General features: G+C 50.9%; 1 protein-coding gene across 1 annotated transcript; it reads right to left on the bottom strand.

Moving 5' to 3' along the window:
• Positions 1 to 1,413: 1,413 nt before the first annotated feature.
• Positions 1,414 to 24,363, bottom strand: LOC127300150 (protein S-acyltransferase 21). The gene is made up of 9 exons (XM_051330227.2): positions 24,263 to 24,363; positions 24,069 to 24,171; positions 23,797 to 23,996; positions 17,540 to 17,608; positions 17,365 to 17,436; positions 17,140 to 17,268; positions 16,951 to 17,031; positions 16,694 to 16,861; positions 1,414 to 3,755 (listed from the first exon to the last, which is right to left on the bottom strand). Exons 1-9 carry the CDS (start codon positions 24,344 to 24,346, stop codon positions 3,555 to 3,557), a joined length of 1,107 nt encoding a protein of 368 aa, XP_051186187.2. The 5' UTR covers positions 24,347 to 24,363; the 3' UTR covers positions 1,414 to 3,554.
• Between the last annotated feature and the right edge of the window lie 678 nt (positions 24,364 to 25,041).

Here is a 25,041-nt window from a genome sequence, read left to right as displayed (position 1 = left end):
TATGACCAAATTATTTTTGATCTCTTCATGATTCCTCTACCGTGTCCATTCAAAAGAGTTCAATGAAAAAACATAAGCTAGGATGCATGTGCTTACTTTTTGAAATGGGTGTTATTTATATTCCTAAAGTTATTATCATGTTTTTGCAACTAAACAATAGTCAATGTAGATCTCCTTTCCAGAACATAGAGCAAAAGATAAATCTTTGTTGTCAACTTCTCAAGATTATATGCAATGTTTTTAATATGTACCCTATGTTTTTAATTAAATTATTTCACCTCTCATTTAGGTGGTTTTATGGGGGTTTGATCATCTTTCTTTTTAAAGAGATGAATATTCAAAACCACCCCGAGTTAGCATTTATGTTTTTTACTCGCCCAAATATTTAGTTAAAACATAGTGACCGGACGTATTATGTGTTTTCACTTTGCTAAAGCATCTGACCTCTTTTTAAACTTTGATTGATATGGTTCTCTTCTTATTTGGTATGCTTAGTTGTTGAGTTCATTTGTCCATGAGAGTTCAACATTCTTGAGACAACTACTGTTTTAATCTTCTTTTGTGCTTGAGTGGCTCTTTTTTACAATACACTAGATATCCCTATTTCAATGTTCATTGTGCCCATGCATTATAATATGATGCATCGATGTGTTCATGTTATTGACAAATGTAAAAGGTCTGGTGTTTTTTACAGAAGAGGATTTGAGCAAGAACTTTATGTATATCATAATGTTGTGCTTTATATGACTTTATGTGAGCACTTGAATCACTCTGAATGGCTACATAGAGAAGAGAAGTAGTAGTTTCTTGGGTTGGAGCAGGTGGCAAAGCTGATGGCGAAGCTGGTTCCTCGGTTCTTTTTGCCATGGTCCCAAATTTCCAACCACTCCATGCTAATCTTAATCGTGATTGTCCCCCTGATCCTTGCTCTCAAGTGGCCCGTCTATTCATTTATTTTTCTTGGATGTTTTATGTTATCAACACATTATTAGTAGAATGAAGATGCTTGGTTCAGCTTATAGTGGCTTGATTTTTGTTAACTATGATTGTGAAGATCTGTAGCACCCAAATGATAGTGCTGTACTTTTTTAAAACATCTAAGGGTACTAATATTTCACTATGTTGTGTGTCGATAGCAACATTTTTATCCCATGCTTCAACGCAAAATGGTGATACATATGCCAGGCTGAGAAAAGTGATATGATCCTGACCTTTCAGGTGATGACAAAATTTTCTGTGACCTTTTCAACTGTTCTTGATTAAATAGCTTCATGTACAGAAACTGATCTTTAGAATAAAATACTCCATCCAATCCATAACAAGTGTCATGGTTTTATTTTTAATTTGAACGAAAACCACGACACTTATCATGGATCGGAGGGAGTAATATTTTTTAATGATGTGTTTGATTCCTTGCAACTTTTAAAAAGTTCAGCTTTCTGAAGTAGTAACTCTTATCCAAAATCTAGATTATGCTTGCATTACTGTGTGTCTACAGAGATATATGTAAAAAAATTCAGTACTCGCTTGTAACAGTTTGAATAAAACAATCGTATACTATTAGCAACTACACCATTGAGAAGGTGGTAATAAAGATCATCAATTACATGTTTGAAAACATCTACGTGATTGGCTCAAATAACAAACAATTGGCACCCAGAATACTTTTTGAAAGAAATCAGTTCTATGGAAGGTTACAGGTCAGAGAAGTTATTCTATGAAAGGTACTCGAAATCGGAGAAAGAAGTGGTACTGAGACAATATTGTACGATGAAGTTAAAATAAGAAAAATATGATGCAAGAGCTGAGTATAACAACTTAGCCAAACGTAGAGTCAATAGCCAGGAGACTCAATATAGAGGATTAAAAGGGGAAACAGAGAGCTAGATGGGAGAAACTATAAGATGTACCAATTAAATTCATGCTTTTACATGTCATATTATTATTATGTTCCAATTTAGGTCCATGCTTTTACAGAACATATTTTTATTCCGTTGCAACGCACGGGTATTCAACTAGTATAGTGTAAGATATGGATTATCCATCCAATGATAATGGATCCCCTTGGCCAAATAGAAAGTGTGACCATGAGTAGTCTTACTGAGCCATTAACTAGTATATACCACAAGCTCATACCACGAGCTATTCATGTGAAGTAAAGTGTAGATAAAGTGTTTGCTGAGTCATTAACTAGTATAGGCATCTATAAAAAACCTCAGTATAGGCATATATACTTTCCATCAATTTAGCATTGTACCTGTACACTTAAAAAAGCACAAAGAAAATTAGTGATCGAACTTTTATACCGCGGTAACTCCAGCATATGTTCTGTATGTACCTAGCACCATGAGTACTTCGTAGTTCTCAAACAACTCCCCATCACCAAAACAACTCTCAACTGGAAAATGTCCATTTATATAACAGAAACTAAAGACCTTATACGGCTATACCATTTTGCATCAGAATGCTAAGAAAACCAGAAGATTGCAATACTCCCTTTATTCACTAATATAAGACTTTTTAGCGTTTTGTAGATTCACTCATTTTGTTTCATATCTAGTCTACTTTTGGTGTGTAGATTTACTCATTTTGGTTAGTATCTAGTCCACTTTAAAATATCTAAACAGTCTTACATTACTGAATGGAGGGAGTAGTATTTCTCTATCCAATCCAAAAAAAACTTCTGTTGTAAGAAATGTGTCATCTGATGTAATAAGCTTGTGGTATAGGAAGTTATAGCGTGTACTCCCTCCGGTCCATATTAATGTAATAAATATATCACCAATGAAAAGAATTATTTTCCAAAAAAAAGGGCTACTTTGTAGAAGGATATACTAGCAGGCATATAGTTCTCTATTTTCACATTTGCAAAAGAAAAGAAAAAAAATGAAGTTTCGTCAGCTACCAAACCACAGGTGCAAGAACCATATAACTACTCAATGTATTAAGCTTAAACAGAAATATATCACCAGTGAAAAGATTTTTTGCAAAATTACTAATTAGTAGAAGGATGCACTATTGGCTGTTAAAAAATACTACAAGCAACCAAACATCCATCGACTTGTGATATAGGACCTGTCCTAACTACTCTAATAACCAACCTTTCCCATCAGCTCTCAACTCTCCTTGATCTCCACACTTTACAACTTGGTGATCAGGTATGCTTAAAATTAATTAAAATTCTTTCTTTTGTTTGTAACAGTTCACTTGATCTAACTGCCAGGTTTTCGTTCCCTAAATCAGTTTTCTTAATCCTCCATTTGACTGGTGGTGCAGTTCTATGTGGATACTGTGAAAAAGTGGCTCACTGCCGCTTTATATCTGGGTCACCTTTGCGAGCATTGTGCCTTCTCATTGCTGGTCAACCTGCAGATGTTTTTAATGTAGAGAACAACAGCAACTCAAACTCCACACAAGCACTAGAAAATCTGATGTTTTAGTTTGTCCCCATATTGCAACATCGAGTATTTTTATCCAATCACTGAGCAGAGCAAGATAAGACCTCACCGACTAAATTCTCAATCTAATACTAATCATGACATTCCAATTGTAGATTACACTCTACTGATCGGGTTCAGTATGGATGAAGAGGCCTTGTGTTTGGCTGCTGCCTTCATGGCCTCATTGGAATCCAGCTTTGCAAGCTTCCATGGGTTAATACCAACTTGGCGCTTAGCATGTCTGGTTCTTTCCACCAGGTCAGGATCAACAGTAGAGCGCAATCTCTCAGGTCCCAAGTACGGAGTAATTTCATCCTGCGATGTGATGCGGACAAGATCAAATATAGGTAGATAAGATTCAAATTAAAAATGAAACAAATATGTGTGTTTCTTTTACTGATATAGACACATTGCATAATGCCTTGAAAGTGAAATGCAGTATAAGACAGTCATGAAGAAAAATTTGGAAGTTTCAAATATATGATGGTGTAAGTTTGCCAAGTAAAGTTATGTGATGTAGAAGAAACTTTCATAAGATAAATCCCGAGAAATAGGTGAAAATGTAAAATGTAAAACATCTAGCAACAATGTTCTGTTGCATATGCCAAAAACATGTCTAGAAACTTCCCTTACTAGGTTCAGTAAAACTCTGATAAAAGAGTTTTTTTCGGGATCCAATAAAGAGTTTAACAAGCGTGAGCCACGATAAATTAGGCGGTTGATTATTTAGACTTGGCACGATCGCGAAAATAATGGGGAAGTCGGCTTTGGACCAATCCCTGAACCTATGCCACACCTGATGTGTGAACCGACAGTGGGTACAGTTCTCCCTGGCTGATTGGCAGAGAGCACAGACAGGGTTATGAGGCCAGCCTCGCCTCTCAAGATTATCCGCCGTTAAACATCTCCGAAGATACCTCTGACCCATCTCCTGTTCAGGAGCACCGCCGCCACTGTGAGCCCTGAGTCACGGACATAAGAGTAGAGGATTGGCACCAAAGCAAGCCGCCAGCAAGCCAATTGTCTGTCCAGAATTTCGCCCGCATGCCGTCACCCAGGCGGATGGACACGCCAGCCTCGAACAGGTTCATGGAGTCACGGTCGTCGCTAGCAGGAACAAGCGACCACGTGCGTGGCTCCTCCGACCATCTCAGCCATGGCCACCAGCAACGCAGGGCCATGCCGAAGAGCTTCAGGTTGAGCACCCCTAGGCCTCCGAATTGAGTAGGCTGACACACCCGTGATCACGGCAAGAGGCAGTGACCAATCGAAGCTCCTCGCAGTCTCAGTCCTCCATCGGCGCCGACGCCTCCTGCACAGCCGCCGCGATGGCCGACATGCACGGTCATCGAGGCCACACCTCCTCGTTGTCCGGCGTGAGCGGCTTATCTGGCGGAGGGAACACAAGGCACACACGCACAACACAAGCTCCTTGCTTCTTCTTGCCTAGGTCCCCTTCATCCAGCACGCCGCCAGCAACCACGGTCCACGAGTTAATGCTACTACTGTCTCTTGAAGTTGAATCCTCCTCTCTCTTGAACATATTCCTCTAATATTTCCATTTAGTTACATCCCGAAATTCTAATTTGCTCTCTGTTTTTGGATTTCAGGTTGGGGTGCTGCTTGGTCTCATCAACCTCGGCTCCAGGATCAGGTCCGGCTGCCCTATCACAGAGCTGTTCCGTCTTCGACTACAGGTGGGTTCTATCACTCTATCGCTCTCACTCTCTTGGCTGCTACTAAACTTCCTGAATTAAATATGGCGTATTTAATAAATTCCATTGCTGTATTCTAGGAAGTTGTGGTGTGATCTACATGGAAAAAAGGTGGGAAAGCACCAGAGGTGAACGCCTCATATCTGATGCTTATGTTTTGTGATTCTAGATTGCAAATTTCTTGTAATTAGTTGATAAAACAATTATGCAGTTCAATTTCTAAATTTATTACAAGCAGGTTAACGAATTTCAAATGTATGTCCGTCAAGGCTGGTGCTAGAGATTTCCACTTATTAGTGACATGTATTGATAGATGTTAGTGGTGTATAGTCCCCTGTAGTCCCCTATACTGTATATTCCCATAGTGTGAGGGGTTTCCCTGCATATTGTACCCTTTACATGTACTGGCCTTTGGCCCACTGCGAATACTAGTTGCTATTCCAACATGGTATCAGAGCTTTAGGTTTAGCTCTTTGCACGCTGCAACTCCGTGCTTGATCCGCGCCGCCGCCTACGTTTATTCCGGCCGCCGCTGCTCCACTATCTTCCGCATCTCCGGTCATCTCCGGCTTCTCCGGGCCGCTGCCGCCCGCTGCTGCCCCGTTTCTGCCCGAGGCAGGCACTGATCCGGCCATCTCCGCCCGCAGCCGCCCGCTGCCGGCCCTACTCCGGTCGTCCTCGCTTGGAGCCAGCCGCACCCGCCCGCAGCCGGCCGCTGCCAGCCCGGATCCGCCCGCTGCCGGCCAGAGCCGGTCGTTCCCGCCCGCAGTCGGCTGCTGCCGGGCCCGATGCGCCCGTTCCCGCCCAGATCCGCCAGCCGCCGGTCCTACTCCGGCCACTCCAGCCCGGATCCGCCCGCTGCTGGCCTCCTCTGGCCTGCATCGGCCTCTGGTCGGCCCTCATCAGCGCCTTACGTGCCAGCAGTGTGATTCTGTCTGGCTACCCAAAAAAAATGGCGTCGTCTTCGTCTGGATATGTCAGTCGGTGCCTAGTAATCTTTGATGGTCCCAACTATGGAGAGTTTGCTGCCTTTATGCGCATTCACATGTGTGGTCTTCGGCTGTGGGGTGTTCTTACTGGCGAGGTCTCTTGTCCGCCGCACCCCACTGCTCCTGTGCCTCCTACTCCGCCGTCCGTGCCACAGGCTCTTGCTGCGGATGCTACTCAGACTGATCGGGATGCAGCCAAGTCTTCCGAGGTTACTGCTGTTGAGGCATGTGAGGAGGAGGTACTTGCTTGCTTATTCAGAGGCTCTTGGCTCTTACCCTGACAGTTTGGCTACCTTTACTGAGTGGTGTGATGAGGATGTCAGGGCTGCTGCCGTTCTTTCTCAGAGTGTTCAGCCACAGTTTGCTTCTGAGTTCATGGGCCTCGCCACTGTTGCTGAGATGTGGTCTCACCTTCGTCAGTGCTATCAGCCTTTTGGGGATTCTCTGTACTTGTCTGTGTTGCGTCAAGAGCATGATCTTCAGCAGGGTGACTCTACTGTTGATGAGTTCTACACCCAGAGTGCGGCGATCTGGCGCCAGCTTGATTCCCTTCGCAGTGCTACTTGCCAGTGTTGCCGGACAGTACGTTCGGATATGGACTTCCAGAGGATCCATGAGTTCTTGTCTCGACTTCGTCCAGAGTTTGAGCCTCGTCGTGCTCAGTTGTTTGCTTGAGGCCGTGTTCCTATCTCAGAGGTGTTGACTGAGCTTCGTGCTGAGGAGACTCGTCTGCGTGGTGCTGGACTTCTTGGGACACCCTCTGTTCTTGCTGCTCGAGTTCCCACTGCTCCTGCACCGCCACTTCTTCCTACACGAGTGTCTGCTACTTCTGGAGGAGCCCGCCCTTCTCGCGGTGGGGGTCGCTCTCGCCCTCCTCGGTTCTGCACTCACTGTCAGGAGGTCTGGTCACCTTGAGTCTGACTGCTACCAGAAGCAGCGGGGTGTGCCTCCTCGTGCTCCACCTTCAGCGCCTGTCACCACCGGCTTCACTGAGCAGGATATATTGAGACTTCAGCGTCTCCTTGCCTACTCCGGCTCTGCTTCGACGGGTACTGCTGCCTCCGCGGCTGCTTCCTCTCCATAATCAGGTACATCTTCGTGGGTTCTGGATTCTGGAGCTTCTTTTCACATGTCTCCTGATTCTTCCTCTCTTTCTTCTCTTCGATCTCTTTCTCTTCCTGTTAGTGTTCTTACTGCCGATGGTACTTCTCTCCCTGTTGCTAGTCGTGGCACTCTTTCTACTTCCTCCTTTTCCGTTCCTGATGTTTCTCATGTTCCCCGTCTTACCATGAATTTGTTTTCCGCTTCTCATCTCACTGATTCTGGTTGCGGGTCATTCTTGATGTTGATTCTTGTTCTGTTCAGGACACTCACACTCGGGCCCTGGTTGGGGCTGGCCCTCGGTGCCGTGACTCCCAGGGACTTTGGGAGCTTGACTGGCTTCATGTTCCTTCTTCCACCACTTCATCGACCGCTCCATGTGTGCTTGCTGCTTCCACCACCGCCTCCTTTCAGCAGTGGCACCATCGTCTTGGACATCTTTGTGGTTCTCGGTTGTCATCTTTACTTCGTCGAGGTCTTCTAGGGCCTATCTCAGGAGATGTCTCGCTTCAGGGTTGTCAGGGTTGTAGGCTTGGTAAACAGAATCAGTTACCTTATCCTACTAGTGCGTCTGTATCTCACCGTCCGTTTGATTTGGTCCATTCTGATGTATGGGGTTCGGCTCCTTTTGCTTCCAAAGGGGGCCACCGCTACTATGTTCTTTTTATCGATGACTTCTCTCGCCACACTTGGATTTATTTTATGACTTCTCGCAGCGAGGTTCTCTCGATATATAAGCGTTTTGCTGCCATGGTCCATACTCAGTTTTCCACGCCTATACGTGTCTTTCGGGCTGATTCTGCCGGTGAGTATATCTCTCAGCTGTTGCGTGGTTTTCTTGCTGAGCAGGGTACTCTTGCCCAATTTTCCTGCCCTGGCGCCCATGCCCAAAATGGCGTGGCTGAGCGCAAGCATCGCCACCTTCTTGAGACGGCCCGTGCGATGATGATCGCTGCCTCTCTTCCTCCTCACTTCTGGGCTGAGGCTGTGTCTATTTCCACCTATCTCATCAACCTTCAGCCCTCCACATCCTTGCAGGGTGGTATTCCTCTTGAGCGTCTTACTGGTCACACTCTTGATTACTCGACCCTTCGTCTTTTTGGTTGCGTTTGCTATGTTCTCCTTGCTCCCCGCGAGCGCACCAAGCTGACTGCTCAATCTGTTGAGTGTGTCTTCCTTGGCTACAGCCCTGAGCATAAGGGATATAAGTGTTGGGATCCTATTGCTCGTCGGATGCGCATATCTCGGGATGTCACCTTTGATGAGTCCCGTCCTTTCTACCCGCGTCCCGCCTCTTCTTCCTTCTCGGTGGATGATATCTCTTTTCTCATGTTCCCTGACTCACCTCCTCCTATGCCTCAGGTCCCTACACCACCGAGTCTCTCACCACCATCTCCTCCTTCGCCCACCAGACCCCCCTCTCCTACCTCACCACCTTCTCCACTCTCCACATCTTCCTCTCCCATGTCCCCTTCCTCGCCTACGGCGGTTCCTCCCTACCCTTTTCACTACTCCCGTCGTTCACGTGAGGATGATGATGCTCCTTCTGATCTTCCCTCCACCTCAGGTGCGATGCCCTCTCCGTCTGAGACAACTCATCATCTTCGTGCTCGGCCTCCTCCTCCTGATCGCTATTCTCCCACTCACTACGGCCTCTCTGCAGTCCTTGAGCCGACTTCTTATCGGGATGCTGTTACTCATCTCGAATGGCAGCTAGCGATGGCTGAGGAGATTGCTGCTCTCGAGCGTACGGGCACCTAGGATGTTGTCACCCCTCTTTCCTCTGTTCGTCCCATCACCTGCAAGTGGGTCTATAAGTTCAAGACTCGCTCTGATGGTTCCCTTCAGCGCTACAAGGCTCGTCTTGTGGCTCGCGGCTTTCAGCAGGAGCATGGCCGCGACTATGATTAGACCTTTGCTCCAGTGGCTCACATGACCACTGTTCGTACTCTCCTTGATGTTGCTTCTGTTCGTCGATGGTCTGTCTCTTAGCTTGATGTGCAGAATGCTTTTCTTAACGGTGAGCTGAACGAGGAGGTCTACATGCAGCCACCTCCTGGCTATTCTACTCCCGATGGCATGGTATGTCGTCTCCGGCGCTCTCTCTATGGCCTTAAGCAAGCCCCTCGCGCCTGGTTTCAGCGTTTCGCCTCTGTGGTGACATCTGCTGGTTTTGTCCCTAGCGCACATGACCCTGCGCTCTTTGTCCACACATCGTCTCGTGGTCGGACTCTTCTTCTTCTCTATGTTGATGACATGATCATCACAGGTGACGAACCTGAGTATATTGCCTTTGTTAACGCCCGTCTCCGTGATCAGTTTCTCATGACTGATCTTGGTCCTCTCCGCTACTTTCTTGGGCTTGAGGTTTCCTCTACCTCCGATGGATTCTATATCTCCCAGGAGAAGTATATTCAGGACCTTCTCACTCGTGCTGCTCTTGGTGATGAGCGCACTGTCGAGACTCCTATGGAGCTCAACATCCATCTCCGCATGGTGATCCTCTTCCGGACCCAACTTGCTATCGTCACCTGGTTGGGAGCCTGGTCTATCTTGCTGTCACCCGTCCTGACATCTCATATCCGGTCCACATTCTGAGTCAGTTCATGGCTGCTCCCACAAGTGTCCACTATGGTCATCTTCTTCGTGTCCTCCGCTATCTTCGTGGCACTATCTCCCGTCGCCTTTTCTTTCCTCGCTCCAGCTCCTTACAGCTCTAGACCTACTCAGATGCTACTTATGCTAGCGATCCGGAGGATCGCAAGTCTCTTTCTGCCTACTGTGTCTTTCTTGGTGACTCCCTCATTGCTTGGAAGACCAAGAAGCAGGTTGCAGTCACTCGTTCCAGTGTCGAGGCTGAGTTTCGAGCGATGGCTCTCTTGATGGCTGAGGTGACTTGGTTACGCTGGTTACTTGCGGATTTTGGTGTTTCTGCTGATGCCCCGACTCCTCTCTTATCGGATAGTACTGGTGCCATCAGCATTGCGCGTGACCCGGTGAAGCACGAGCTCACCAAACACATAGGTGTTGATGCCTTCTACGTGCGTCATGCTGTGCATGAACAGGTTGTGGCCCCTCATTATGTGCCTTCTGAGCTACAGCTTGCTGACTTCTTCACGAAGGCCCAGACCAGAGCACAGCGCATGGGTTCTTTCTCTCCAAACTCAGTGTTGTTGATCCACCATGAGTTTGAGGGGGGGTGTTAGTGGTGTATAGTCCCCTGTAGTCCCCTATACTGTATATTCCCATAGTGTGAGGGGTTTCCCTGCATATTGTACCCTTGTACATGTATTGGCCTTTGGCCCACTGTTAATACTAGTTGCTATTCCAACAATAGATTGCCCTCTACAAGTGGTATACTTTCGGTAAACATGGCGTTCATCAGTTTATAATCCAGACTATATCTATTTTATGTCTTCCATTAAATCGTTACATTTTCTGACTTACTAATTATTTTGTCATGTTCGACATGTTTGGAAACTTGATTTCATTACAATCTATGCTTTGGAATGGCACTCCTACTAAACATGCTTAGCTGATAATACAGCGGGCATGTGTTGCGAGAGCAAAGGAGCATTGCCATAATTCATCTTCAGCACATGACCAAAGATTTGTGAAGGTGCTTTCCAAAATTCTGGTCACATTATTTGTCACCATGTTATGCAGAACCTGAAACCTTCTCTTTGGAAATGCAAAACACGCAAAGACTGGTTCTTCGGTTGATGAGAGCCGCCGCCGCCGGGGAGTGCTGTGGCCGCAAGTCTACCGCAAAGACTGGTTCTTCGGTGTGGAGGACGGCAAGCCTGGCCCTCGGACGAGGCCCACACGCGACAGGCTTGGCCCGTCAAGCCACAGCCGTCGTCGCGATGATGACAGAGATGGCGACCGCGACGGCAGGCGTGGTGCTTCTCGCCGTGGCGACCGGCGGGGAAGCGATGGAGGCGACGTCGGCGACAGCTCAAGGTGGGACGCAGAGCGGCGTCACCAGCGACAGGATCGGCATGACAGGAGGCCCAGCCGATCCCCCGATCGGCGCCGGCGCGGCGACTCTGGACGTCACCGTTCTAGGAGTGCGGGGCCGGTCGAGCTGCGTGGGTCGGGGAGGACCCACTCTTCGTCTCCGCCGCGTGCTGAGCCAGGCCAAGCGGCGGCGCTGCAGATGGAAGCGGTCCAGGCTCCCTCCCCTCCGTGCCGTCGCCGCAGGAGTAGGTCTCGCACGGCGGAAGGATCTGCGGCGTGGGGCAGCACCCCTTCCCCACCCCCTGGTCCGTTGGCATGGGCTTGCCTCCCAAGCCCCAGGCCGCCGTCACCAATGGTCATGGACTGCGGCGCAAGCGCAGAGAGGGGGCTGCTCGGTGGCTTCCCAAGCCCTGGCAATCTCGCCTTCTTCGCCGCATCCATTCCCGCTCCTCCATCGCCGCTGATCCCATGGGAGGAGCTCAGGGAGGGCGCAGCACCCTTCTCGGCAGCGCCGGGCTTCGAGGACTGCTGGTCCACCAACATTGTCCAGGCCGACGGCCTCGAGCAGCCTTTCGGCCTTTCCTCGTCGCCGCCACACTTGCGGTCACCGCTGCATGGCACGCCGGAGCGCCTCGACACGGAGCAGTGGGCAGGCTTCTTCACCGAGCGTTCGGGGGACTTCGTGCCTTCCCAGATGGCCTTGGGTCAATGGCAGGCGTGCTGGGTCGACGAACCAGCCCCGGGGATGGCCATTGGCTCTGGTGCTTGTCCACCTGAGGGGGAGATCGTTTTCGGGCCTGGGGCGATGGAGCATGATCTTGCTGTCCCTGACTCGCATCAGCTGTGGAGTGCAGCACCGCCGGAGAAGATTGTGCAAGAAATCGAGCCAAAGTCACCAGGATGGCAACTTCAGGACATTTTCGCCACACCTCCAGCAAGGGCGGCACCCAGGACCTCGTCTTCGTCCTCTGAAGGCATCGATGATGATCTGCTGCGGGAGGTCACGCTCAAGTCAAACGCGCTCCGTGCGCTCCGAGACGCCAAGCTGTGTGGGCCGGGCATGATGGAAGAGCTGACTGAAGGCATCGCGAAGCTAAATGTCGACCCAAAGACTTCTCTCATGAGCAAATTCTTGGGCCTCCTCTCCCCTTCCCTGTTGGGCTTTCCAACCAACAGCAGGCCCAAAAAGAAGCGTGTCGCACCGAAGAACATTCTCTGCATGGACACTGCTGTCCGTAGAAGCGAGAGGCCGTCGACCAAGTCCTCCACGATGCTCGCCTCGCGACGGGCACAGGCTTCTGCCTGTAAGCAGCTGGGGTTGATTCAGCGTGAGGAGGAGTTCAACGACGACATTCAGACTCAGTACCTGCACGCGTTCAAGTACCCCTTGACCCAAGGGAACATCCAGGGGCTGGCGGCTCTAGCTGAGGTGGCAACAAGGCCTGCCTTCGTTCTTCCCGACCAGGACATGCACGAGATGCTGAGGGAGACACCTACGGCTGTGTAGGCGTTCTCCTTGATGTCGTACAAGTTTCCATGTATCGTACAACCTATCCGCTAGCTGCGTCGTCCTCGGGTGTCCTCGCCTTTACCGGTAGTTGGCTTGGACGGGCCGTGGCGACGACTCGTCATGTGTCTGTAGTTTGGCTGACCTGGGGCAACGCCCATACCTGTAGTCGGCGCGCGCTCCATCAGCTTGTATGTGTTGTTCTTCCAAACGGATGTGTCTGTCCTCACCGGCTGCGCCGGCTTGTAATCTGTCCTTGTCGTAACAGTTACTATGTTAGCACAACTAAAATTACTTAGCTGGAACGTGAGGGGGCTTAATGATCGCGCAAGGCGTACAGTAGTAAGGAATCTAGTGTCCACAGCCAAATGCTCCATCTTATGCGTGCAAGAGTTTAAACTTGGTGCCTTAACAAGCGAGATTGCATCTGATATTGTAGGGCAAACGCTCAAAGGCGTTGCTGAGCTCCCTGCTTCTGGAACTAGAGGGGGTGTGCTTCTTTTCTGGTCTTTGGACAGATTCCATGTAACCAATGTCGACATTCGTGAATTCTCAATCACGGCCTTGTTCACAGACCGCCATTCTGGCCATGTCTGCAATCTCACAACAGTCTATGGTCCATCGGATGATGCCCGGAAATTGGCCTTCCTTAATGAGCTGGTGGCCATCCACGCTCAAATCGTCGGAGCTTGGGTAATTATTGGAGACTTCAATCTTATCCTTCACGATGCAGACAAGAACAAGCCAAGGGTGAATAGAAGTTTGATGCGGAAATTCAAAGCCGCAGTGGATGCAAGTTATCTGAGAGAGATCAAGCTGGTCGGGAGGCGCTTCACATGGAGCAACGAACAAGATGACCCAACTTTAGTGCGCTTGGATAGAGCATTCTGCAATTCCGAGTGGGACGACATGCATCCAGCCGCTAAGCTGCTCCCACAGGCATCCTCCATGTCTGATCACTGTCCTCTACTCTTGGTGCAAGATTTTGTCGTCAAGACCCCTCCTAGATTCCGTTTCGAAAGTTTCTGGCCACTGATGCAAGGTTACAGAGAAGTTGTGCAACAGTCTTGGAATGAACAATGCCACCTAACTAACAGCTTCGCTGTGTTGGACCACAAACTCAAGAGGCTGGCAAAATGCCTGAGGAGCTGGGCTAGGAACTACATTGGAGATATTAGGAAACAAATGCTGGTGGGACAGGAGATTATTCTTCGGCTTGATGCGGCGCAAGAAGATCGGCATTTATCGGTGCCTGAGAGAGAGCTGCGTTCATGCCTCAAGGCGAGGCAAGTGGGGCTGGCAGTTATTAATCGCATCAAAGCCAGGCAAAGGGCGCGAATCAAATGGCTTAGGCTTGGCGACGCCAACACTAAGTTCTTCCACTCAAGGGCAGCCCATAGAAAACAGAAAAACAGAATCCAATCTCTGGTTACTGAAGACAGGATTGCCACTTCGCCTGTCGAAATTGAGGAAGTCGTTTTCGAGCACATGAGCAATATTGTCGGAACAACTTTGCCTTGCACACAGAGGTTCAATTGGTCCGAACTTGGCCTCCCAGTTCCCGACCTATCCGAGCTAGACGCTCCTTTTTCACTTGAAGAGCTTAAAACTGCAGTTTTTGACACACCTTCTGACAAGGCACCTGGTCCGGACGGGTTTTCCGCGGGATTCTTCAAAACTGCCTGGAGTGTGGTGAAGGACGATCTTCTTCGAGCTCTGAATAAGTTCTATGACCTCAATGATCCTTCCTTCACCTGCCTCAACACCGCCTTCTACGTCCTGCTACCCAAGAACGAGGCGCCCACCATGATGTCACATTACAGGCCTATAAGCCTGATTCATGTCTTTGCCAAGCTGGTCTCCAAGATTCTCTCTGCCAGGCTGCAGCCACGCATGAACGAACTGATCTCCCCTTGTCAGAGTGCTTTTATCAGCGGAAGAAGTATTCAAGACAACTTCCTATACGTCCAGAATCTTGCCAAGCACTATCATCAGGCCAAGACGCCAGCCTTGCTCCTCAAGTTAGATATTGCTAAAGCTTTTGACACTGTGTCTTGGACATACATTCTAGACATGCTCCAGGCAAGAGGATTCCCTCTAAGATGGAGGAACTGGATAGCGCTGCTCCTCAGAACGGCCTCTTCCAGGGTTCTCATCAACGGAGCACCGGGCCGCACAATTGAGCATCATAGAGGCCTTAGACAAGGCGATTCCCTCTCCCCTTTCCTGTTTGACCTTGCCATGGAGCCACTACATCGCCTACTCGATCTGGCTTCCGATTCAGGAATCCTATCTAAGCTTAGAGGGATGAAATGCACCTTCAGGGCCTCACTCTATGCGGACGACGTCGCGCTTTTCATCAACCCTACCATACAAGATATTCAGGGGTTGCGTGATATACTTGCTGGGTTCGGCTGTGCTACTGGGCTGCTCACCAACCTGGCAAAGAGCTCTATAACCCCTATCAGCTGCGCTGGTATCGACACGGATGCTCTCGCACAATCCATTGGCATCCCGGTGAAACACTTTCCCTGCGTGTACTTGGGCATGCCTCTCTCGGTCAGGAAGCTAGCTAAGGCAGACTGGCAAGCCCTTCTGGACAAAGTTGACAAGTATCTGGCCACATGGAAAGCAAGAATGATGAGCAAAGCCGGAAGACTCGAGATGCTAAACTCTGTTCTCTCCTCCCTGCCGGTCTACTTAATGACGATTAATGATATGCCAGCCTGGGTTCGAAAGGAATTTGATCGCCGACGAAGGGCCTGGCTGTGGGCTGGAGACACAACGTGCAGCGGTGGTAAATGCCGCGTAAGCTGGAAACAGGTTTGCAGACCAAAGGAACTGGGTGGACTGGGGGTACACTGTATCAAGGCGTTCGGCTCGGCGCTGAGGTTGAGATGGATGTGGCAGAAGTGGAAGAATCCGAACAAACCTTGGACGCACATGAAGATACCCGCTTCCAATAAGGACAGAGCGTTGTTCGCAGCAGCAACACAGATCACCGTGGGTGATGGATCAAAGGCCTTATTCTGGTCTGACAGATGGTTGATGGGTCAGATACCAGCTGAGGTTGCCCCGGCAGTGTACAAAATTTCAATTAGGAAAAACAGGACCGTTAAGGAGGCTTTGGATAATGAGAGATGGCTGCTAGACCTGCGCCACAATCTGGATGTACAACACCTGCCTCAGCTTTTCAGCTTAGCTCAGCTGATCGAGTCAATTCACTTATCCGATGAGCCAGACGACATCACTTGGAGGTTCGGATCTAAGCCTACCTACTCTGCGAGATCAGCATACAGACTGCAATTCTTAGGAGCTGTCCAAACGGACTTCAAGAAGCTTATTTGGAAAGGATGGGCGCCGGCCCGGTGCAAATTCTTTGTTTGGATGCTCATGTTGGACCGGATCCTAACGGCTGACAAACTACTCCTAAGAGGATGGGAAAACGAATACTTCTGCCCCTTGTGCCGGAGGAATCTAGAAACTGCCTCTCACCTCTTCACTGAGTGCCCATTCTCTATCAAAGTCTGGACACACATGGCAGCGACCCTTGGGCTGGACGCCATACAACCCGTTAACTGGATAGGCAAAGAGTTATCTATACAACAATGGTATAGGGGCATGGTGGGCGCTCAACCTAAGTCTCAGCGGAAGATGATTTTTCCGGTCTCAAACCTCATCTGCTGGGAAATTTGGAAAGAGCGTAACAGGCGGATTTTCGAGAAGAAAGAGTTACCCTTTGCGGAGTTCATACGCCGCCTAAAGGATGAAGCAGCTACATGGAGGCTGTCGGGTGCGCCTATCCCTCTAGTCGTTCAGAGTGGCGGGGCACCCTTCGACCCGGGTTAACTCTATGTATTTGGTTGTTTCTTGAGGGTCACGCTTTGTGACTTTCCCTTCCTGTACCTGTTTCCCTCTATTGAAATGAAATAGCAGCTCACCTGCTGTCATTAAAAAAAAAAAAAAAAATGCAAAACATACCTGGTCAAGGAGGATGCCTGATGGACACCATGCACCTTTGTAGTGTCGTGAGCTCCCGCTGAAAGCAGTCGCTGCAGAACCCATGGAAGAAGATGACAGGCTGTGACCAGGAGATTCACTCTCACTCTCAGCCCTCATTGCCACCATATACTCATAAGTTGTGATGCCCTGAAAAATGGTGCAACTATGCAATATCATAATCCATTCCTTGTAAAAATGAAAGTACAATTTTGACAAAGGCTGACAAAGTGACCAACCTTCCGGATTAATAAGATATGAAAGATGAACAGCTGCCCCACAAAACAGAAACCTAGCCCAGAAAGAGCTATACCCAAGGCCTTAAGTCAAGGATGTATTGAGTTAAGATTGTGCTAGATAAGTTAAAATAGTCTAGAGTACTGCAGAGATATGCCTCAAAACAAGATCAACAAGAAGGTTAAACATACCACAATGACTTCAAAGGGTGCTCCTGAAATACCATGACCAAGCTTTTCCCCTATCTTGTCTTCAATGGCTGTTTTATCGGTGAAGCAACGGACAAACACAGCTATGCCAACCCCACACTCAACTGCAAACTTTATACATAATGAAAAAATACAATTAGTAACATGAGAATGCTTTCGAGACATCAAATTCAGAGTCAACATATGATTATCATTATTTCTACATACCCAACCAAGTGTCATAGACAAAAGGCAAAAAAATGTGGCGTAGTTTTTCCTTCCAACACAGTTGTTCATCCACTGCATCAAAAGTATCAAATCAAAGAATGGAAAAGCCCACACCAAGAACTAAGTTAGAGTAAAAAGGGACAAAATTCTACACAAGCTTCAATAGGACACCTACACGACAATGATGATCAAAACCATCAACGCACTTGTCACAGCTTCCACAATGTTTACTATTTTTTAGCACCTGTATCAATACAAAAAGGGAAAGGCATTTTAGAACAAATAAAATCAATTCTTTGGATCAAGAGGATGTATTTGCGTAAACAGAAAGGACACTGGATATCGATACACCAAAGAAATAGAAGCACGCTGTTATGACCGGCCTGGTCTACCGCCGGAGGAGGTCCACCGGCCAGGCCTAGTTAGGGGCTTAGCCCAATTATCTATTTCCATTATAAATAAGAGTTGTAATTGGATTTCTAAGATTAAGCAATAAACATATATTTGTTGCCGACTCCTCAGGAGTCGGACTTACAACCCGAGCCGCCGCCTATGTCCAGCCGCCGCCACCTCCCTCACGCTCGCACGACGGCGCCCTGCCGCCGGCGCTCTCGCCTCCGCACGCACACAATCCCTTCCTTCCCCTATAACCTCCGTCCTAGACGGGGTAGATTAGCTGATTCTACCAATTTGGTATCAGATTGTCCTCGTTCGGTCATGTCATCTTCTCCAGCCACCACCACCACCTCACCGCCCAAACCGCCCACTTCCGCACCGCCGCCCTCCACGGGAGTCGCGGCATCCATGGCGGAGGCTTCCGACGTCGCTCCCCTCCTCTCGCAGCAGGAGATCTTGACGGCCATCCGCGATCTCGCCACCACGGTCCAAGGCATCCGCCTGTACCTGATCGGCACCCAGGGGATGACAACGCAGCCGCAGCCACCGGCCATCACCGCCTACTCGGCCGCGTCGGCGTTTCCGCCCTTCCAAGGCGTGCCCCCGGCCTCGTCGCCCCCAGCCTCGTCGCCCCCAGCGCCGGGCCCGCCTCGTTTCCCCAGGGCGTACCCATCCAGCAGGTGTCGTTCCCGCCATCGCCCTCGCGGCTCCCGGCTTGGGTGACCGCAACGGCGCCCCGCCCGTCTACCCGACCGTGTCGGCGCCTCCTCCCGTCTACACGACCGCAGGGGACCCTCCGAGGCCCTCCTTCCCGGAGCCGGCATACTCGCGCTTTGCAGAGCCCTACGCCTGCCGCACGGAGTACCCCGGACAGGGCACCGCCGCACCAACCCCCTCACGCTACGCCAAGCTCGACTTCGCCACGTACGATGGCGTAGAGGACCCCCTCAACTGGCTCAACCAATGCGAGCAGTTCTTCCGCGGGCAGCGCACCCTCGCCTCGGACCGTACTTGGCTCGCCTCGTACCACCTCCGCGGCGCCGCCCAGACATTGTACTACTCCCTCCAGCAGGACGAGGGCAGCATGCCCCCATGGGACTGCTTCCGCGAGCTCTGCCTTCTACGCTTCGGTCCTCCGATTCGCGGCAGTCGCTTGGCGGAACTTGGGCATTTGGCCTTCACCACCACGGTGCAGGACTTCGCCGACCGCTTCCAGGCTCGCGCGTGCCACGCGCCTGGGGTGACAGGGCAGCAGCACGCCGAGCTCTTCATTGGCGGCCTCCCCGACCACATCCGTGTGGACGTGGAACTCCAGGCCCCGCAGGACCTCCAGACGGCGATGCACTACGCGCGCGCTTATGAGCGTCGCGCCCAGGCGGTTCAGCAGGCGCCCCCGGCCCGTGGAGGACGCACCACTCGTCCTCCACCTACGACCGCTGCCGCCAACCGCTCCACCCCGACCGGGCCGGCAAGCCCCGCACTAGCGGCTACTCGCACGTTCCGCCGACTTACCCCGGCGGAGCAGGTCGAACGCCGCTGCCTTGGGCTCTGCTTCAACTGCGACGAGCCCTACGCGCCCGGCCACGTGTGCCCGCGCCTCTTCTACCTGGAGACAGTCGACGCGGACGAGGCGGACGCGACACCCGAGATAGCCGATGTGACGGCTCCACCCGAGCCGGCCGAGTTGACTCCCGCGGCCGCCAAGGCTTTCGTCGTCTCCGTGCACGCGCTCGCCGGCATCCGCCACGAGCGAACGATGCTACTACCGGTCACGATCCACGGCGAGACCCTGGTGGCATTGTTGGACACGGGCTCCACGCATAACTTCCTGCCTGCCGCCACCATGCGCCGCCTCGCTCTACAGCCGACGGGTGGGGATCACCTTCGCGTGACCGTGGCCAATGTTGACCGCCTTCACTGCCACGGCTTGGCCCAGCATGTGCCCCTCACCATCGGCGATGAGCACTTCACCATCACGTGCGCCGGCATCGACTTCATCTTTGGCGTCGATTTTCTGCGGACGCTCGGTCCCATCCTGTGGGACTTCGACGCCCTGACGATGATGTTCTGGCGCCAGGGCTGCCGCATCCGTTGGGAGGGCCTCGGGGGCGCCGCTCCAGCCCCTCAGCTTTAGCTCGTCTCCGGGGACGACGACGCCGAGAACCCCCTGCTGACCCACCTCCTGCAGCAGCACGGTGACATCTTCGAGGAGCCGCAAGCCCTGCCGCCCCCACGGGAGTGTGACCACCGTATCCATCTCCTGCCGGGTTCGACACCAGTGGCGGTGCGACCGTACCGCTACCCGCAGCTGCAGAAGGACGAGCTGGAGCGTCAGTGCGTGCTCATGCTTGCCGCGGGCATCATCAGGATCTCCACGTCACCGTTCTCGGTGCCAGTGCTGCTCGTGCGCAAGTCGGATGGCACGTGGCGTTTCTGCATCGACTACCGCGCCCTGAACGCCCTGTCACTCAAGGACAAGTTCCCGATCCCGGTGGTCGAAGAGCTTTTCGACGAGCTCCACGGGGCGCGGTTCTTCACGAAGCTCGACCTCCGGTCGGGCCATCATCAGGTGCGCATGCACCCGGAGGACATCGCCAAGACGGCGTTCTGGACCCATCATGGCCACTTCGAGTTCGTGGTGATGCCCTTCGGCCTCACCAACGCGCCAGCAACCTTTCAGGCCCTGATGAACGATGTCCTCCGCCCATACTTACGCCAGTTTGTGCTAGTCTTTTTTGATGACATATTAATCTACAGCACATCATGGGCGGAGCACCTCCAGCATATCACCATCGTCTTCAACGAGCTTGGAGCGCATCGTCTTCACCTTAAGCGCTCGAAGTGCTCGTTCGGGACGACCTCGGTGGCCTACCTCGGCCACGTCATCTCCGCCGACGGGCTGGCGATGGATGCGGACAAGGTGGCGGCCGTCGCCGCCTGACCGACGCCGCACTCACTGCGCGCCCTACGCGGGTTCCTGGGCCTCGTCGGGTACTACCGGAAGTTCATCCGGAATTTTGGCCTCATCGCCTCGCCGCTCACGCGCCTGCTGCGGCGCGATGCCTTCGCTTGGGACGACGAGGCTACCGCTGCCTTCGAGGCCATGAAGGGGGCCCCGTGCTCCAGATGCCGGACTTCGACGGGCCATTTATCATCGACTGCGATGCCTCGGGAGAGGGGTTCGGTGCCGTCCTACACCAGGGCAACGGGCCGCTCGCCTACTTCAGCCGGCCGTTCGCTGCACGTCACCTCAAGCTTGCGGCGTACGAGCATGAACTCATTGGCTTGGTACAGGCAGTGCGCCACTGGCGACCCTACCTATGGGGGCGCTCGTTCCATGTGCGCACGGACCACTACAGCTTTAAGTTCCTCCTGGACCAGCGGATGTCGATGGTGCCACAGCACCAGTGGATCAGCAAGCTCTTTGGCTTCGACTTCACGGTTGAGTACCACCCTGGGCGCCTCAACACCGTGGCCGACGCCCTATCTCGCCGTGACGCCGAGCCTGACACTGCTGAGGTCGCCTCGGAGGGGCGGCTGCTATGCATCCGCGCGCGACCCTCCTTCGCCCTCTTCGACCTCATCCGTCAGGCTACCACGACCGCGCCGGATGCCCAGCTTCTGCGGCAGCAGCTTGACACCGGTGAGCTGGACGACCCATGGCGCCTCGTCGACGGTCTCCTCCTCCATGGGCGCCGGGTGTTCGTGCCCGACCACGGCGACCTCCATCATCAGGTGCTGCTGATGGCTCACTCCACGGGTCATGAGGGTGTCCAAAAGACCCTCCACCGCCTCCGCGCCGACTTCTACGTCCCTGGTGATCGGGCCATGGTCCAGGACTGGGTGCGTTCGTGTGAGACGTACCAGCGCAACAAGACGGAGACTTTGCGACCAGCCGGCGTGTTGCAGCCGCTCGATGTGCCTTCGCAGGTGTGGGCCAACATCTCCATGGACTTCATCGAGGGCCTCCCTAAGGTGGGGGGCAAGTCCGTCATCCACACGGTGGTCGACCGCTTCTCCAAGTACGCCCACTTCATCCCGCTCGGCCATCCATACACGGCCTCGTCGGTGGCCCGCGCCTTCTTCGACGGCATCGTCCGCCTCCACGGGTTCCCCTCGTCGATCGTCTGTGATCGGGACCCGGTGTTCACGGGGCATGTTTGGCGGGACCTCTTCCGCATGGCGGGGGTAAAACTCCGGTTCAGCACGGCGTTCCACCCCCAGACGGACGGCTAGTCCCAGATAGTCAATAAGGTGATCGTCATGTATTTGCGTTGTGTTACAGGTGATCGCCCTCGTGCTTGGGTGGATTGGCTTGCATGGGCGGAGTACTGCTACAACACTTCATACCACTCTGCCATGCGCGCCATGCCATTCGAGGTGGTCTACGGCAGGCCACCTCCACCCATTCTGCCGGTGGACCCGGCGATGGCGCGGACGGAGGCTGCAGGCGAGCACCTCCGCACCCGCGACGAGATGCTCGCCGAGGTACGGCAGCGTCTCGTCCAGGCCCAGCAGCTCGCCAAGCACTACTATGACGGCCGCCACCGCGAGGTGGAGTACGCGGTGGGCGACTGGGTGTGGTCACCAGTCCCTGGACCCACGGGCGAAGCGCAAGCTTGGTCCTCGCTATGCGGGGCCCTTCATCATCTTGGAGCGTATTGGGACCCTGGCCTATCACCTTCAGCTGCCCGCCGGGGCGCGCATTCACGACGTCTTCCACGTGGGGCTGCTCAAGCCCTACCGTGGCACACCGCCGGACGTCACGCCACCACCTCCGCCGACTGCAGATGGCCGTTTGCTCCCCAACCCGGCGAAGGTGCTGCACGCCCAGCTGCGTCGTGATGCTTGGTAGTTGTTGGTGCAATGGGAGGGACTTCCGACCGAAGAGGCGACTTGGGAACCGCGTGATGAGTTCCAGCAGCATTATCCAGACTACCAGCTCGAGGACGAGTTGTTTGCGCAGGCGGGGAGAGATGTTATGACCGGCCTGGTCTACCGCCGGAGGAGGCCCACCGGCCAGGCCTAGTTAGGGGCTTAGCCCAATTATCTATTTCCATTATAAATAAGAGTTGTAATTGGATTTCTGAGATTAAGCAATAAACATATATTTGTTGCCGACTCCTCAAGGAGTCGGACTTACAACCCTAGCCGCCGCCTCTGTTCAGCCGCCGCCGCCTCTGTTCAGCCGCAGCCGCCTCCCTCACGCTCGCACGACAGCGCCCTGTCGCCGACGCTCTCGCCTCCGGACGCACACAATTCCTTCCTTCCTCTATAACCTCCGTCCTAGACCGGGTAGATTAGCTGATTCTACCACACGCAAACGTTAAATGCTGTACTCATACTCTATTAATGTTGCAGAAGCACAAAAAACAGATAAATAGCAAGGCAGCAAACAAATGTAGAGGACACTAACTACAGCAGACATAATCTCTAACGCATTTTATATTTTTATCCACCCATCTTTTCCTGATTGCTGGCCGACCTGTTTTTAATAGAAACATGATTTGAGCAATTATCTCAAGAATACATCCTTCCTTAATCCTTAATGTGAGAATTTTTGTACCAGCTACTGCATCCATGTTAACCAGGCAGGTTTGCTTTTGGACATTTTTGTCTCCATGTCATCATATGAACTATGTCTGCCTATGCGTGAAAGGCAGATGCAACTAATTTGATACAGGAAGTGTATATTGTCGGTTACCAAAAGTCTTTGAACTGTCTAAATACTACTACCTCCGTTCCAAGATATGAGATGTTCTTACATTCTGGAACAAAGGTAGTAGGCATTACGTAGCATGCAGAACCAAAGTTTCAAGTCAATACACACATAAACAATAATCCGTCTGATGCCAGACATGTTTAACATCTATTGTAATATAAGTATCAGTTATAGCGCTTGGTTCATGGAAAATAGACATGCGCCCAAGAAATAGGTAAACTAGAATTAATGGATGCAAGCATTTCATGGAAAATAGTCCGAACTCTGATATATTTTGCTAGCAGACTAGGGTTGGAGCTAGCTGAAATAAGTACCTCTGTGTTGCAAAGGTTGCAAGGGAGTACCACCTCACCATAATCTTCTTGCTGATAAGCTTCATCTTGTTTGCGACAATCCTCTTTCACAAAAATAGCACAACAGGAACAACCAGCTCCTAAACATGATTTATGCTTCTGGTTTCCTTCGCTGGTTCTCAATCCTGGACTGCCAGCTTCTTCTTGAGTGTCTATGTTTGCTTTTAACCAAAAGAACATGTAGTATTAGTATTCAAACATCAGTGACAAATTTACTAGGTATCAGGACATACCTTCTGACTTATAGATTAGTGCACCATTGACGGTCATCAGGATGCCCGAGTCAGCAGGATCAATAGCAGTACATCTAGTGTACAGAATCAGTACAGATAAGGCCTGATAAACAGAAGACAATACCAAATGTATATCAAATGAAATATAATCCAGGATTCAGTCCATGCATGAAAGAAAGATAGTGGAACCTTACCAGAAAACTATAAACACCGACTGCGACATGATACAACTCCTTCCAAAGAAATGGAGACAAGAAAGCATAGAATGCCATACACATCCATAAGAACCCCGTTATAGCAGTCACCTGCAAAAAAAGGGTTTCAAACTCATCCTTCCACAAGAGATAAGATAAAAAATAGCTTGCAGTGGCACCAGCATGGGTGGAAATGTAAAGCCAACCAAGAGGCCCCAAAGTGAACATAAAAACAAAGCCAAAACCTCCATGCAAATCTGAAAGTGATCTAAGGATTCCTAACCATGGAGGATTTTCATAATTAATGAGCATCTGAAGTGCTTCACATTCGCAAGTGGAATACTTAACTTTTTACACAAGATAACCACGCCTGCTGGGATTTTGCAGGTCTTTGGGTAAATGGGCAAGATCAAAGAATATAACCTTTGCCTATTTGATTGATCTAATGAACTACCTTCTTGACTTGAAGGAAATGGAGACAAGATGATGAGATGAAGATGAGCAGGGTAGATTTGTGTACATGGACCAGGGCTATTATTACTAATTGGATTTTAAGTAAAGATAAAATATGCTGGACAGAACCGGATGTATAGACCAAATGTCGTGTAACACGTCATCTTCTTCCTCACAGAGTTCAGGTCGCAAGTAGAAAGTCGGTCAGAAATACTTGCTAATTACAGGCACCCTTTTTTAATCTGATGTGCTTAGCCATGATACAGAACACACAAAGGATTAACCAAAATAAAATTCTGCATTCGAGATTACAAAGTTCGTAGCTA

The sequence above is a fragment of the Lolium perenne genome, chromosome 5, assembly GCF_019359855.2.
Source record: "Lolium perenne isolate Kyuss_39 chromosome 5, Kyuss_2.0, whole genome shotgun sequence".
Classification (NCBI taxonomy): domain Eukaryota; kingdom Viridiplantae; phylum Streptophyta; class Magnoliopsida; order Poales; family Poaceae; genus Lolium; species Lolium perenne.
The sequence above is the reverse complement of the archived record's forward strand: the minus strand, read 5'-3'. Positions and strand labels throughout refer to the sequence as shown.